This window comes from Petaurus breviceps, unplaced genomic scaffold (genome assembly GCF_028583685.1).
Source record: "Petaurus breviceps papuanus isolate PSGF00001 unplaced genomic scaffold, PetGlider_PUasm1.0 90825, whole genome shotgun sequence".
NCBI lineage: Eukaryota > Metazoa > Chordata > Mammalia > Diprotodontia > Petauridae > Petaurus > Petaurus breviceps.
Window position 1 is genome coordinate 20,510,605 of NW_027187353.1, and position 14,222 is coordinate 20,524,826.

The following is a 14,222-nucleotide window of genomic DNA, read 5'->3' on the forward strand; positions in this document are numbered from 1 at the left end:
GGGTACATGTGGCTTCCAAGTCCCAGATTCCCCCCCCCCCCCCCCAGACACTTAAGGGTTCTACCAAAAACTATCCCTCTCATCCTGGGTGTTCTTATCAACACTAACTCCATGCTATCCTTGAAGTCCAACCTTCCCAAGTCATGGTTTCTCGAACTTTTACTAGAGAAAAGAAATCTCTAAAGCTTGATATGAATGGCTATCTTGTTTTCCTAACTAGACTTATGCAATCTGTATGTGTGCATGTATGTGTGTATTTACACACATATCTTTATATCTAATAGAGTGCACTGTATATAGTAAGCACTCAAGAAATATTTACTAATTGGTCTTAAAAAGTTGAGCGGCTAGGTGGCACAGTGTGTATAGAACACTGGACCTGGAGTGAGGAAGACTCATCTTCCTGAGTTCAGATTTGTCCTCAGATACTTACTAACTGGGCGACTCTGGACAAGTCACTTAAACCTGTTTGCCTCGGTTTCCTCAATTGTAAAAATGAGTGGGAGAAGGAAATGGCAAACCACTCTAATATCTTTGCCAAGAAAACCCCAAATGGGGTCATGAAGAGTTAAGACACAACTGAAAAACAACTGAATTTAAAGTCACCAAAAATCCTGTCATGAAAAGGGTGGAGCCGTATTGTGCTCTGGACTAGCACAGCCTTGTGATTTTGTCATCTACATATCACAGGCATCTACCATCCTAATCCCCAATACCAAGTTATTATTTTCTACTTTAACAGTAAATCCAAGGCTGTCACCATCACTGCATGAACTACTACTCAATGTGTTACTATAAAAGTAGATTTACTTGTACAATTAATTCCATTTTACAGACAGGTAAAAATGAAACAAGTTAAAATACCCACCCAGTCACATTGTGAAGAATAAGGATGGAAACTTTAGGAACTGAATGTTCAAATGTCAGCTCTGCCTGAACTTGCTCTGTGATCTTAGACAAACCATTTCTCCAGCTATGATTATTACTCATCTAAAGAGAATGACTCCAAGGGTCACATGAGGATTTGGGAGAAGTTAATCTTGGTTCTCTGAATAACCCTACTTTCCCATTTACTAATGTCTTTTTTTTTTTTTTGCCTTTTTGGAGGGCAACTGGGGTGAAGTGACTTGCCCAAGGTCACTCACTGTGCCACCTAGCTGCCCCAGTTACTAATGTCTAAGATGATTTTCTTGAACAAATATCCAGAACATTTTTAAAGAGACACTTGTGGCCTTTGATTCAGGAGGTTTTCACCAGAATCTAACCACAGAGAAGCCCAATGCAGTGATAAAGTCCTAAACTACAGAGAGTCAGGAGACTCAGGTCTAGTTCTGGTCTTGGCTCTGATGGTTACTTAAGGAAAACTCACCTAACCTCTCTGGTCCTCAGGCTCCTCATCTATGAAATGGGGGTAGGTAGACTTGACCCTAGGGTTCCATTTAGTCTATTATTTTACAATTCCGCAATTCACAGGCACAGAATAAGAAAGAAGGGCCAGGCTAATCTCACTTGTATACCAAAAAAACCCAAAGCAGAGCAAAGGAATCAAATATACTCATTCCAATTTGGGTTGAAAAATTCACCTTGTCTGAGAAACTTTCTCTAGGGCAAAAAATTCCTGGGCTCTGATTCCAAGAAAAGGCAGCCCAGACAGACCAGGTAACAACCTGCCTCCTGGAACAGTATGACTTGGTTAGATTTCACAGATGAGGTGCTATAGGCACTCTCAATCCCATTAATTATTAACAATGAACATTAGGATTGGTGTGGAGAAGAACTCAATAAAACTCTCTTGCAATCTGCTTCCATCCTGTGGGAATTCACTCACAGCTTTGTACTAACTTGGCCCCTTTTGTTTAATAGTGTTCCCTAAAAAAAGAAACCCACCCAGTCGTCCCCACCCCCCCCCCCCCCCCCCTCCACCAAAAAGAAATGCACTCTGCTAGGACAGACTCCCCTCCTCCCAAGCCCACCACTAACACTGCCAGCAGTTAACTCCCTCTCCCCCCCCCATTTCTGTGGCCCTATTCACTTTGACAACCCCTCCTCTGTGCCCACTGCTTTGGCTGCACTCTCACTCATCCTTCCTTCTTAAGCACACAGTTCCTAAACAGGCTCTACCCTACCCCTTTTCTTCCCTAAATCCTCCTTTGGGAATCTCACCCACTAGTCTCCATTCCCAACCATCTCCCTCTAACCTCTTACCCTATCCTCTCCTCCACCATCCAGTCAGTGTCCTAAATCCTGTCTATTACCTTTTTTATGAACTGTTTTTTCACATAACAAAAACCTATTTCTCCCTTCTACTTCCCCTCCATTGAGCAAAGAAAGAAATCTCTAGTAACAAATATGTGTAGTTAAGCTGGAACAAATTCCCAAATTAGCTCTGTGCACAAAACGTGCCTCGATCTGTACCCCAAGTCTGTCACCTCTCACCAGGAGGTGGATTCCATCATCAATCCTCTGAAAGGCTGGTTGGTTAGTGCACAGATCGGAGTGAAGTCACTCATCTTCACAATGTCACTGTCATGGGGTAAACTGCTTTCCCAGTTTTGCTGACTCTTCTCAGTATCTCTCACATCTGCTCCAATCTCATTTCAGTCCTAATCTCATCTAGACGACTGCGATAACTTTTTGTTTGTCCTATGCCCAGCTTATTCCTGCTCCACAACATCTCCACATTGATGCCTAAATAATGTCTCTCATTCCCTGCTGTGATCATGTGATTTCTTTTATTCAAAAACCTTCCCCGGCTCCCCGATGTCTAATTAAGTCAAGTGAACAAGCATTTATTATGTTGCCAGTTACTGTACGTAAGGACTGGGGATACCCCCCCAAAAAAGGGAAAAAACAGTTTCTATCCTCAAGGATCTTACAGCTGAATAGAGGCAACATTTAAATAACTATGTACAAGATATTACAGAACAAACAGGAGATAATTTCAGAGGGAAAAAAAGTACTAGCTTTAAGGGAGACTGGAAGTGGGCCTTTAACTGGCAGCTGAAGGAAGCCAGGAAAGTCAGGAGGTGAAAGGAGGAGGGAGAACATCCTGAGCATGAGGAACAGCCAATAAAAACATTCAGGAGACAAGAGTGTTATGTTTGAGAAACAGCAAGGAGGGCAGTATCACTAGATCACAGAGGAGGTGTATACATAAGGTATATGAAAACTGGAAAAGTAGGTGGGACCAGGTTATGGAGGGCTTTAGAAGCTAGATTTTGATAGATGCTTGATCCTGGGGGATAACAGGGAGCCTCTGAGTTTACTGCTGGGGGAGGGCAACATCCTGATCCTAATACCCAGGGCCCTCTGTAATCTGTCTCCAATCTATTTCTTCAGATTTATTTCCTATTAATTCCCCCTTTCCCACTTCACAATTCTAGTCAACTGGGCAGTTCTGTGTCACCAATTTTTATTCTGACCTTTCCAAGCACCATTTTATCCAGGAAGCTTTTCTAATCTCTCTTCAATCCATTTTCCCCTTTCATCCTCCCTCACAGGCTAACTCAAGTCATTAATATTTATGTTCTGAGCTACGGCTGGACTAGGACTAACCTAACTAGGTTTTCTTCTACTTCCAGCATCTTGCCCCTTCTAATCTATCATATACATTCCTGTCAGATGGTCTCCAATTCAAGGAACATTAATTAAGTACCTACTATGTTCTAGGCACTGTTAGGTCTTCAATGGCAACTACCACCTACTGAGTAAAGACATTCAAGGTCCCAACCAACTTGTCAGACTCTTAAGACTACACAAGCATACTCTAGCCAAAGTGGATTGCAAATACATTCTATATATTAGATCCCTTGCTAAGTCATTGCCAATTATCACCGAAAGATCCTGGAGAGGTGCAAGGATTTTCCTGACCAAAGAAATGAAGAACATGGAGACTGCAATGAACAATTCAATGAACTGGACTCCTATTCCTGACAAAATTCTAGAATATAAAACTAAAGGGAATAAATATATGACTAAAGTCTGTGAACATCTAAAAAACCAAAGGATTTATCACAAAGAACCAGTACTGGTTCATTGAGAACAGATTCTTCCAAATAACCTTATTTCTTTTTTTGAGCCTGGTAATTCAGGGGAATTTGATACGTTATAGATGAGTTTGCCCAGATTTGTGGAAGTATTTTACAAAACTTCTCCTGCTATTCTTTTGCAAAAGACTAGAGAGATGAGAATTAGAAGTCACTAGAGTTAGGTGAACTGAGAAGTGTACGCAAGCCTGGGGTCCTTTGTCACCCTGACAGAAGGTTATTACACAAGAAAACTGTTAGTACCTTACACTGAAATTCACTACCAAGTCCTGAATCCCAACTACATTTTTGTTCAACTTTCACCCACTCAAATTATTGTTCTTATGAAACCAACAGCCCCCTCTGATATCCCTCCCATAATGTTATGTTTGCATAAAGCAGCTGTCATTGTTGGGCAGGAGGTGACTGTGCTTGCCATCCCAGGCTTTAGGATTCTGCTGATGCTACCCCCTATGCTTCAGATGCTGTTCACCCTTCCATCAACCGGCTAACTGACTGGAGACATCCTAGTCACTCTTCAAGGTCAACCTCAAATGCCAAAACTTTCCTTGACCTCCCAGGCTCAGAGATTTTCCTTGCATATGACTTCATAGCACTTAAATACTCTTCACCTGTACTATGGTTATCATATTCTATTCTGTACTATACTTATCTGAACATATCATATTCCTCATATTATAGGCTCCCTAAGTTTATTAATGGTCCCTAACACAGTACATCTAAGTCCTTATGTTCTCCATATTCTTAGAACATATTCCAATTTTTAATGGAATAAGGAATAAATGGTTAATTAGAAAATTCTGAATATATGAAATTAAGAATCTTTTACAGAAATAAAGTCAATGAAGATAAAAATAAGATAAGGATCTGTTGAGTAGGAAAATATTTGTATCAAATATCACTCATAAAACCTGATATCCAAGATATACAGGCAAATATATAGCAAAAACCATTCCCCAATAGAAAAGCTGTCAAAGCATGTTAACAGTTTCAAAAGATTCACAAACTATGGATGACATACTGAAAACATGTCTTCCCCTTTTCTTTAAAAAATATTTTGCAATGATAAAGAAAAACCTCATATGCACCAAAATATTTATGGCAGCATTTTCTGTGATAGTAAAGAACTGAAAACAAAACAGAATCCCATCAATTGGACAAGCTAACAAACTGTGATAATGACGGTAATGAAACATTACTGCACTGTAAGAAATGATGTATGTGAAGGATACAGAGAAGCACAGGAAGATTTCTATGAACTAATGCAAATGGAAGTCAACAAAGCCAAAAAAAACATACACACAATAACCACAACAATGTAAATGGAAAGAACGATGACACACCAAAAAATCCAAAGTGAATGTAAGAAAGTTACAAAGATCACCAGGACTAGAACGAAGAGATGTAAGAGGACACCCCACCCCAGCCGACCCCTCCATGAAAGTGGGAGGGCCACAGGTGTCACAAACAATATGTTTTCAGACTTTTTCTATGCAGTGATCACTTGTACTGATTTTATTTTCCTTTCTAAAAAATATACTATTTGTTATACTGGATGGCTCTCTTGGAAATGGAGGGTAGGTGAAGAATACCTGGGTTTAACTATGATGATGTAAGAAATCAAAGACATTTAAAAAAAAACACTAAAAATATTTTGTTATGGGGTGGCTAGGTAGCACAGTGAATAGGAGCACCAGTCCTGGAGTCAGGAGGACCTGAGTTCAAATTTGGCCACAGACACTTAACACAAAAGTAGCAGTCACTTAACCCCAATTGTCCTACCTTCCCCATTCCAAAAAAATAAATAAATAAATAAATAAATGTTTTGTTATATGGGATGATTCTCAGGGTAGTTGAGGGGGTAGAGACACTGGAAGAAATTCTGGTGCTACTGAGAAACAAAAAAATCTCAAACATTTATGCAAAACAACAACCATTTATTAACTGCCTACTCTGGGTCAGGCACTCAAAATACAAAGGCCAAAAGATCTTAGCCCCTGTTCTCAAGGCACTTACATTCCATTGAAGGTCAACAAATACAGACACAAAGACATATAAACTTTATAGAGCAGGGAACCAGCAGCTGAGATCAGTTGGCACCTGAGCTAAGCCTTGCAGAAAGGTAAGGATTCCACAAAGCAGAGATTGAGAGGGATTGCATTATAGGCATGGGGAGAGAGCTTGTGCAAAGGAGCATAGTTGGGAAATGGAAATGTTTATGAGGAACTGTGACCTCTACAACCCAACCCAGAAACTCAAAAAGTTCACATATGGCCTCACAGACAGCAGGAGAACAAGAGGTTAATAATGTATTTCTAACCTAAGGAAATGACCTAGCAGTTAATCCAAGGAAAGTGAAGGTGAGCAGCCACCAAACTCCTTTCTGTTGCGGTTTTACTCATCAGGCATCTCTTATACATGGAAATGAACTCCCTTTGTCAACAAAGGCAGAAGAGCAGTGAGACAAGTGGTTCATTGGCTCCAGAAAAGTGGTTGGCATAATATAAACTCTGACTTTGTCCAAGGTCACACAGGAACTTCACGAACGAGCAACGAATAGTCCTAATTTTCTTTCTCCCTTATCCATAAAACCCAATTCTCTCCCAGGGAAGAAATTAAATTCAAAAGAGATGCTATAGAAAGCTTGTGGTTTTAACCTTTCTCTTTCCTTAATCCAGAACCACAATGAATTCCCTGCATACATAGAGCATGTGTGTAATAAATATTTGCAAAACTGAATTCTGATGCCTTTCCCTATGCAATTCCCTCTCCTTCCTATTAGACCCACACAAAATCACTGCCTACCCTAGGTGGGACAAATAGTAATGGAAGGGCTATTAAATATAGTTGGGCTGAAGAAAAACACACAGGAATATAGCAGTACTCTAAGTGGGGAGAGAACATGGTAGCATGAAAAACAAGCCTTAGATCTGAAGTCAGAAAGCCGGGCTGGAGTGCCAGCACTATTGTTTATTAAATGTGTGACCTAGAACAAATCACTTAAAACTTTCTGAGTTTTAGTTTCCAAATCTGTAAAATGGTCCTAAAAAGACATGACTCAGAGCACTAAAAATGAAGTAGAACACTGGTTGACCAGTGAAATATTGTACCTAGAAAGGTCAGTTGTTGTTATTCTATGAAGAGAGAATGCAACAACAACAAAAAAAGAAGTCTACATAACTTTAATCAGTCCCTTTCAAAAAGAGGGCTTTGGGATACTCTAGAGATACCACCTTTCCAGAGCAAAAAGGAACAAGCAAAATGCAGAAAAAGACAGTGTATTTTAAATGGAATGGGAGCTATTATTTAAAGTGAAAGGACCTGGGTTCAAATTCCAACCCTGCTACTTACCCTGGGCGATCTTGCATAAGAAAGGCACTTAGCCTCTTTTGGGCCTCAATTCCTTCCTCTGTAAATTGAAGGAAGGGTTTGCCTAGACCATGTTTGAGATCTCTTAAGAGGACGGCATATTTTTTACAGCCCAAATTTCCAGTTAGAAACAGAGTCCATCCTGTTTCCTTCTCAGGTAAGGAAACGATCTAGTAAAGAACGGAAACAAAGTCGATGCCCACTGGTAGGGGATTTGTGGTAATGAATGCAAAGGAAATACAACTCCATAAGCAACAACAAATATGAAGAAGTCTGAAAAGAATGGGAAGACTTCCATGAACTGATGCAGAGGGATATTAGGCAAACAATCCATGACAGTACAACAAAACATGGAAAATTAGATGTTATAATCTAATGATCAAGCATGGTCCTAGAACAGAGATGAAAAACAACTCTCTCTCTTCTTTGCAGTTCGTAGTAAACGCTATGCTGGTTGGTTTTGCTAAACTGATTTTTTCTCTCCCTTCTGTTCTCCTTTATATCTGGGAATGATTAACTGGGGAGAGGCAAGTAAAGGATATATTTAGAAATGAAAGCAATGTAAAAAATATCAATTAAAATGTTTTAAAGGAACCAAACATCTTTACAAAAATGGGTCATTACCACATTGCACCTCTCCAGAGCGGGAAAGGGTATATACCCATGTTAAAAATAAGGTTTCAAGTAGCAGATGCTTGACAACCCTTCCTCCCTCATTTCCTACAAGGGTAATTTTGTGAAACTTTTCCAAAATTGGATGTTATACTCTGATCACTGGCATATCAAGGCTCCCCAAAAGGGGGAAAAAAATATGAACAGACTAGGCTGTGAATACCCTTGCCTTGCCTGGTTTTTTGGCAAAACAAGTTCATCAGTTCTCATTTTGGTGCTCTCTGCCATGTGTAGACCTCGTGACATTTCTAAAGTGTGAAACAGGAGATTTTTATCCCTTTCCTTCCCACTAACTTGTTATTTTCAGAAAAATTCAACAAATCAGTCATTTTTATGAATTTTTAACTTTGGCACTTGATTTATCTTTTTTTCTAGTCAATGTAATCTGAAGATTATACATTTTTCCCCTTTCTAGGTTGTAGCACATTGTATATGTGTACACAAAAGACACTCAATGAATACAGACTTGAATTCAACTGGGGGTGGGGGTGGGCAGGGAAGCAGCAGAAAGATAACAGGAAGAATGAAAGAAAGTCAAAGAAAATCTTCAATCAGAGAGATTAGTACTATTTTTATAAAGTATGCAAAATAACCATGCTACCTTAAAACTATCTTCTGCTGTCGACATACTGGACAAGAAAAAAAAAAAGCAATTATGTATTTTCTTTAACCAAGAGAACTAGTCGCATCTAAGGGTCCACTTTAGCCCTCTAATCTAAGCTGACGAACTCCAAAGGAGGAAAATAATATCTACAAGTATTTATTTTTATGTGTTTAATTCACTGTGCTAACTGAAATAAAAAAAGCTCTCTGGACTAAATCCAGTATGACTGACCCTCAGGAATATACCTTATTCTAACCTCTCTCCTCATCTTCAGCCTTAACATCTGCAACTGCCTTTTGGGCATCTTGAACTGGAAATCCTTAGAGACATGTTAAGGTCAGCCTGTCCAAAAACGAACTCATTTTTTTCCCCACTCAAACATTTTAGGCCTTCCCAACTTACTTAGTACTGCTGAGGGCATCACCAATCCCCCATTTACCAGGCATGTTCCCAACCTCCTCACTCTTTCACCTTCCATATACACTCCTTGGCCAATGCCTGTTCATTTTACATCTCTGCCACATGCCCTCTTTTCCCCCCCAATTCTGCCCTGGTACAGGTCCTTATCCAACCTCATACCAGGCCTACTGCAATAGCCTTCTGGCTGGGCTGCCTGCCTCAGATTCTTTCTACTCCAGTCCATCCTTCAATTGTCAGTGACCTTCCTCAAGTACAGGCCCAAGATGTCACTCCCCAACTCAATAAACTCCAACTGCTCTCCAGCACCTCTATGATCAAATAGAAAATCCTGTTTGGCATTCACAGCCTTTGGTAATATGACCCTCTATATTTCCAGTCTTGTCCTACCTTCTTATGCCCTGCCCCCAACAATCCTTAATACAATGACAATGACCTCTCTGCTAATCCTCCTAACTCCAGACATTTTCACTGCCTGATCCCATTCGTGGAATGTTCTCGGTCCTCATCTTTGCTTCCTGCCTTTCCTGGCTTCCTTCAAATCCCAGCTAAAATGTGTTCTACAGGAAGCCTTTCCTGATCATTCTTAAGGCTACTGCCTTCCTTCTGTTAATTATTTCCAATTTATCCTACATGTAACTTGTCTCTTCAAAGCTATCTGCATGTTGTCTCTCCTATTAAATTATGAAAACTGTCTTTTTTTTCAACTTTTCTTTGTTTCCTCAGCCCTCACCCTTGAACAGAGAAGGCACTTAATGTTTAATAACTATTAATTTTCACCCAAGATCCTTCATAGGATTACAGATTTTAGAACTTGAAGGGATGGACCTTAAGAGTCCTTAAATATAACATCCTCATTTTACAGATCAGGAAACTGAGCCACAGGTAAAGTTAAGACTTGTACATGGTCACAAATTGGACCTACAATCTTCCCAACTATGAGTTCAGTGCTTTTTCTACAATTCTCAATTTCTCTCTTAAAAATACAAGTGTCAAGACACTAAGAACTATCTGACCCTGAAACAAAAAAAACTAGTTAGCGTATATATGAAATACAGGTGATGTAGTGGAAAGAACCCCGAAGACAAAAAGCCTGCCAGGAAAAATTCAAATCCCAGCTCATGCAATTTCTGATCTGTGTGACCTCGGGCAGAGAACCGGCATGCCACATTTACTCATCTGTAACATGAACGGGCTGGAATTGATCTCCAAAGGCCCTTCCAATTCTAAATCTATAATCTTAACTCATACTTGAACAAAGGGAGAGAAAAATGGGTCAACGTTTCCAGAAAAAAATGTCAATGAATTTTAAGAACAGTGAACAGGGCTCCACCTTTAAAAGCAAGTCTTGGAGTGTATTTAAAGACAAAGCCACTTGACTGTTTTAAAAGGCGCCTTCCAACTTCGTCCTTTTAGTCCTTATGCCCCAAATGGAATCATGGTCAATATTCAGCCATGGCATTTTGCTCTCTACTCAAATTGATCACCATGTCACAGAGTAACAAATACAAGGTCTGTGCCTCTGTATTTAAAGAAACATATTAGAAAGAGGAAGCTGTAAAATCAAGGTCGGGCTTTAGAAAATCTGCTTAACAGATCGAGTTTGGTGAGAGATCCCTGGGTCACAAGAATTCTGGGCCGACAGGCAGATGCTGCACTGACCGGGCCAGGAACAAAGCCCGGTAAACAACTGGGCTTCGGTCCCGCACGGCTCCCAGCCGCACAGACACGGGCCCGGGACACTGCTAACTCCCGGAGGCGGTGGGCTCCCCGTGACCCGGCACCGAGACGGGCCCGCAGCCCAGCCCGAGGGCGCGAGCGGCGGAAGAAGCCCCCACAAAAGCTCCGGAGGGAGCACCGAGAAGGGAAGGGGCCCATAATGGGGGACCGCGGGCTGACACCTTGAGGGGGCCCAATCCCTCCCGACACCCTGAGGGGCGCAGAAGCAAAGACTGCTCCGGCGCAGGCGGACACCGAGGAGGCGCGGGGTGAGGGCCGCTGCCTCCTCCGGACCGGGCCCTGGGTCTTTCCCAAACCCCGCATCCCCCGCTGCGCAGACCCGCCGCGGCAGGACGCGGGGAGCAGCAGGCACTCATGCGGCGCCTGCTGTGTACCGGCCCGCACCAAGTGCCAAGGGCAGCAAGGGGCGTGGGAGCAGGGCTCCGGGAGGGGGAGCTCAGGGGGCGGCGCCGGCGAGGACCCCTCTTCTCCCCCGCCCGCCCGGCCCGCTCACCCCCCGGCGTGGTGGAGAAGAGCGTCCCCCCGGGCGTGGTGCAGTAGTCGTGAGGTAGCTGCGCGGCGTCGCTGATGGGCACGGTGCGGGTGGGGATGGCCCGGCTCTGGCTGTGGTGGGGGCCGGGCCCGGGGCCGCCGCCCGAGGCCGACGCGGACATGCTCGGGCCAGGCCGGGCGGGCGGAGGGAGGAGGCGGCGGCGGCGGCGGCGGCGGCGGCGGCGGCGGCGGCGGGCTGGGCTGGGCCGGGTCCGGCCGGGGCGGGGCTGCCGCGTTCGCTCCGCTCGCTCTCCGCTTCCCTCCCTTTCCCTCCGCCCGCCCGCCGGCTCCGCCCCTTCAGTCGCCGCCGCTGCCGCCGCTGCCGCCGCCCGATCCCCGGCCTCCGCCTCAGCCCAGCAGCAGCAGCAGCGGCGACGACGACCGGAAACGGGGAGGGAGGCGGGAGACCGGAAGTGACGTGAGCGAGTGGTGGGAGCGCGGGGGCGGGGCCGGAGCCGCACGTGTCCCCGCCCCGGGTACTTAACCCTTTCGGGCCAGGGTGCACAGGCTGCGATCACTTGCTTTTTTTTAATTTAAAATTTTTTTATTTTCAGTTCCAAATTCTTCCACACCCATTAAGAAGTCAAGAAACATATCCGTCGTACATGTGAAGTCATGCAAAACACGTCTCCTTACTAGTCATGTTGCAGGGGAAAAAAAGCAAGAAACAAAAAAAGTCCGCTTCCTTCTGCCTTCAGGGACGTGGGCTGTCTCTGCGGCGTCCTTCCGGGCGGTCTTGGATCATTGCACTGCTGAGTAGAGCCAAGGCGTTCATAATTCATGGAACAGTATTGCCGTGACTGTGTGCAGTGCTTCCTGGTTCTGCTCACTTCGATTTGCATCAGTTCATGCAAGTCTTCCCGGGTTTCTTTTGAAACCTTCCCCCTCCTCCTTTCTTACAGCTCAGTAATACTCCATCACAATCATATACAGCAACTTGTTCGGCCATTCCCCAGTTCATATGGGTTGTGGTTTGTCCTCGGTCAAAGAGGACCATGACGTCAGGGAGATGATGCCGCAACGGGCAAGTGAACTGGATTGAAGTGAGGGAGGGCTATGCAAAGTCACCAGCCTCACTTTCTCCTGCAGAGACGTCTGGTTCCAGTGGCCAGATACAGATCAGGATGAACAGAGATTACACCTCTCTCCAACTGGTGGGCATCCCCTCACTTTCCAATTCTTTACCACCACAAAGAGCTGCTATAAATATTTTTGTATGTATAGGTTTTTTTCTTTTATCTCTTTGAGGTACAGACCCAGTATTGATAATGCTGCATCAAAGGATATGCACGGTTTTGTAGCCCTTTGGGCACAGTTCCAGATTCTTCTCCAGAATGGTTGGACCAGTTCACAACTCTACCAACAGTGTCTTAGTGTCCCAGTTTTTCCATATCCCCTCTTGGATGTATCTTTTCTAATAGGTGGGAGGTGGTGCCTCAGAGCTGTTTTAATTTGCATTTCTCTAATCATTAGTGATTTAGAGTATTTTTCATAGTTTTTATTTCTTCTTCTGAAAACTGCTCATTCATATTGGTTTATCATTTATCGATTAAGGAAACACTTTTATTCTTGCAAATTTGACTCACTTCCCTATATTTTTGAGAAATGATACTTTTATTGAGATATTTGCTGTAAATGTCCCCCATAGTTTCCTGCTTTCCTTCTAATTTTAACTGCATTGGTTTTGTTTGCACAAAAACTTTTTAATTTTATGAAATTAAAATTATCCATTTTATATCCCATGATCCTCTGGTCTAACAGGTATTTTTTTTCTGTGCTCCCCAAATTTGTTTATATCACCCTTTATATCTAAATCATGAACCTGTTTGAGCTTATCCTAATATAATGTGTGAGATGTTTATCTATGCCTAGTTTCTACCAAACTGCTTTTCCAATGTTCCCAGGAGCTTTTGTCAAAGAGTGAGTTCTTGCCCCCATAGCTAGGATCTTTGGGTTTGTCAAACACTGGTTTGCAGTGGTAATTTACTTCTGTATATTGTATACTTAATCTATTCCATTGACCACTAACTCTACTTCTTATCCAGTACCAAACTTTTGATGATTACCACTTTGAATACAGAGATCTGGTACTGCTAGCCCTTCTTCCTTCATTTTTTAAAAAATCGATTTCCTTGACATTGACCTTTTTTCCCTTTAGATAAATTTTGTTATTTGTTCTAGTTCAATTATAAAATTCCTTGGTAGTTTGATGGTATGGTACTGAATAAATAAATTAATTTGGTTGTATTGTTGTTTTTATTATGTTGACTTGGCCTACCCATGAAAAATAAATATTTCTCTACTTGTTTAGCTCTGTATTTGTGTGAAAAGCACTTTGTAATTGTGTTCAGTGTTTGTGTGTCTTAGCAGGTAGACTCCCAAGTATTTTATATTATCTGCAATTATTTTAAATGGAATATCTCTTTCTATCTCTTCTTGCTGGACTTTGTTGGTTAATGTGTAGAAAGGCTGTTTATTTTACATACTGCAACTTAGCTAAAGTTGTTGTTTCAAGTAATTTTTTTAGGTGATTCTCTTAGGTTCTCTAAGTAAACCATTATATCATCTGCAAAAAGTGATAGTTTTGTTTCCTTTTTGCCTATTCTTTTTCCTTCAATTTATTTTTCTTGTATTATTTGTATAGCTAGCATTTCTAGTACAATATTGAATAATAATGGCATCCTTGCTTCACTTCTGATCTTATGCAAAAGGCTTCCAGCTTATCCCCAGAGAATCTAAGATTTCTAATAGCATCTTCTTTTACTGTCCTAGGGAGTTACACAGACACCTTGAGGTTGAGCCACGACCTCTAAAGGATTTAAAAACTCCAGCAATCCAGCAAG

At 42.3% G+C, this 14,222-nt stretch overlaps 1 protein-coding gene and 1 long non-coding RNA gene across 3 annotated transcripts in view; one reads left to right on the top strand and one right to left on the bottom strand.

Annotated features, from left to right (window-relative positions):
• The window catches only part of EIF4EBP2 (eukaryotic translation initiation factor 4E binding protein 2), a 26,122-nt gene extending 14,591 nt beyond the window's left edge, over nucleotides 1–11,531 (bottom strand). The window contains exon 1 of one of the 2 annotated variants that reach the window (XM_069071445.1): nucleotides 11,342–11,531. In XM_069071445.1, coding sequence (XP_068927546.1) covers nucleotides 11,342–11,501 — 160 coding nt within the window. In that variant the 5' untranslated portion in view covers nucleotides 11,502–11,531. The remainder of the gene's footprint in view (nucleotides 1–11,341) is intronic. The other variant, XM_069071447.1, reaches the window with a different exon arrangement.
• Nucleotides 11,318–13,695, top strand: LOC138148641 (uncharacterized). The gene is made up of 2 exons (XR_011165111.1): nucleotides 11,318–11,395; nucleotides 11,934–13,695. It is a non-coding gene; the product is annotated as an uncharacterized lncRNA (long non-coding RNA).
• Nucleotides 13,696–14,222: the final 527 nt, after the last annotated feature.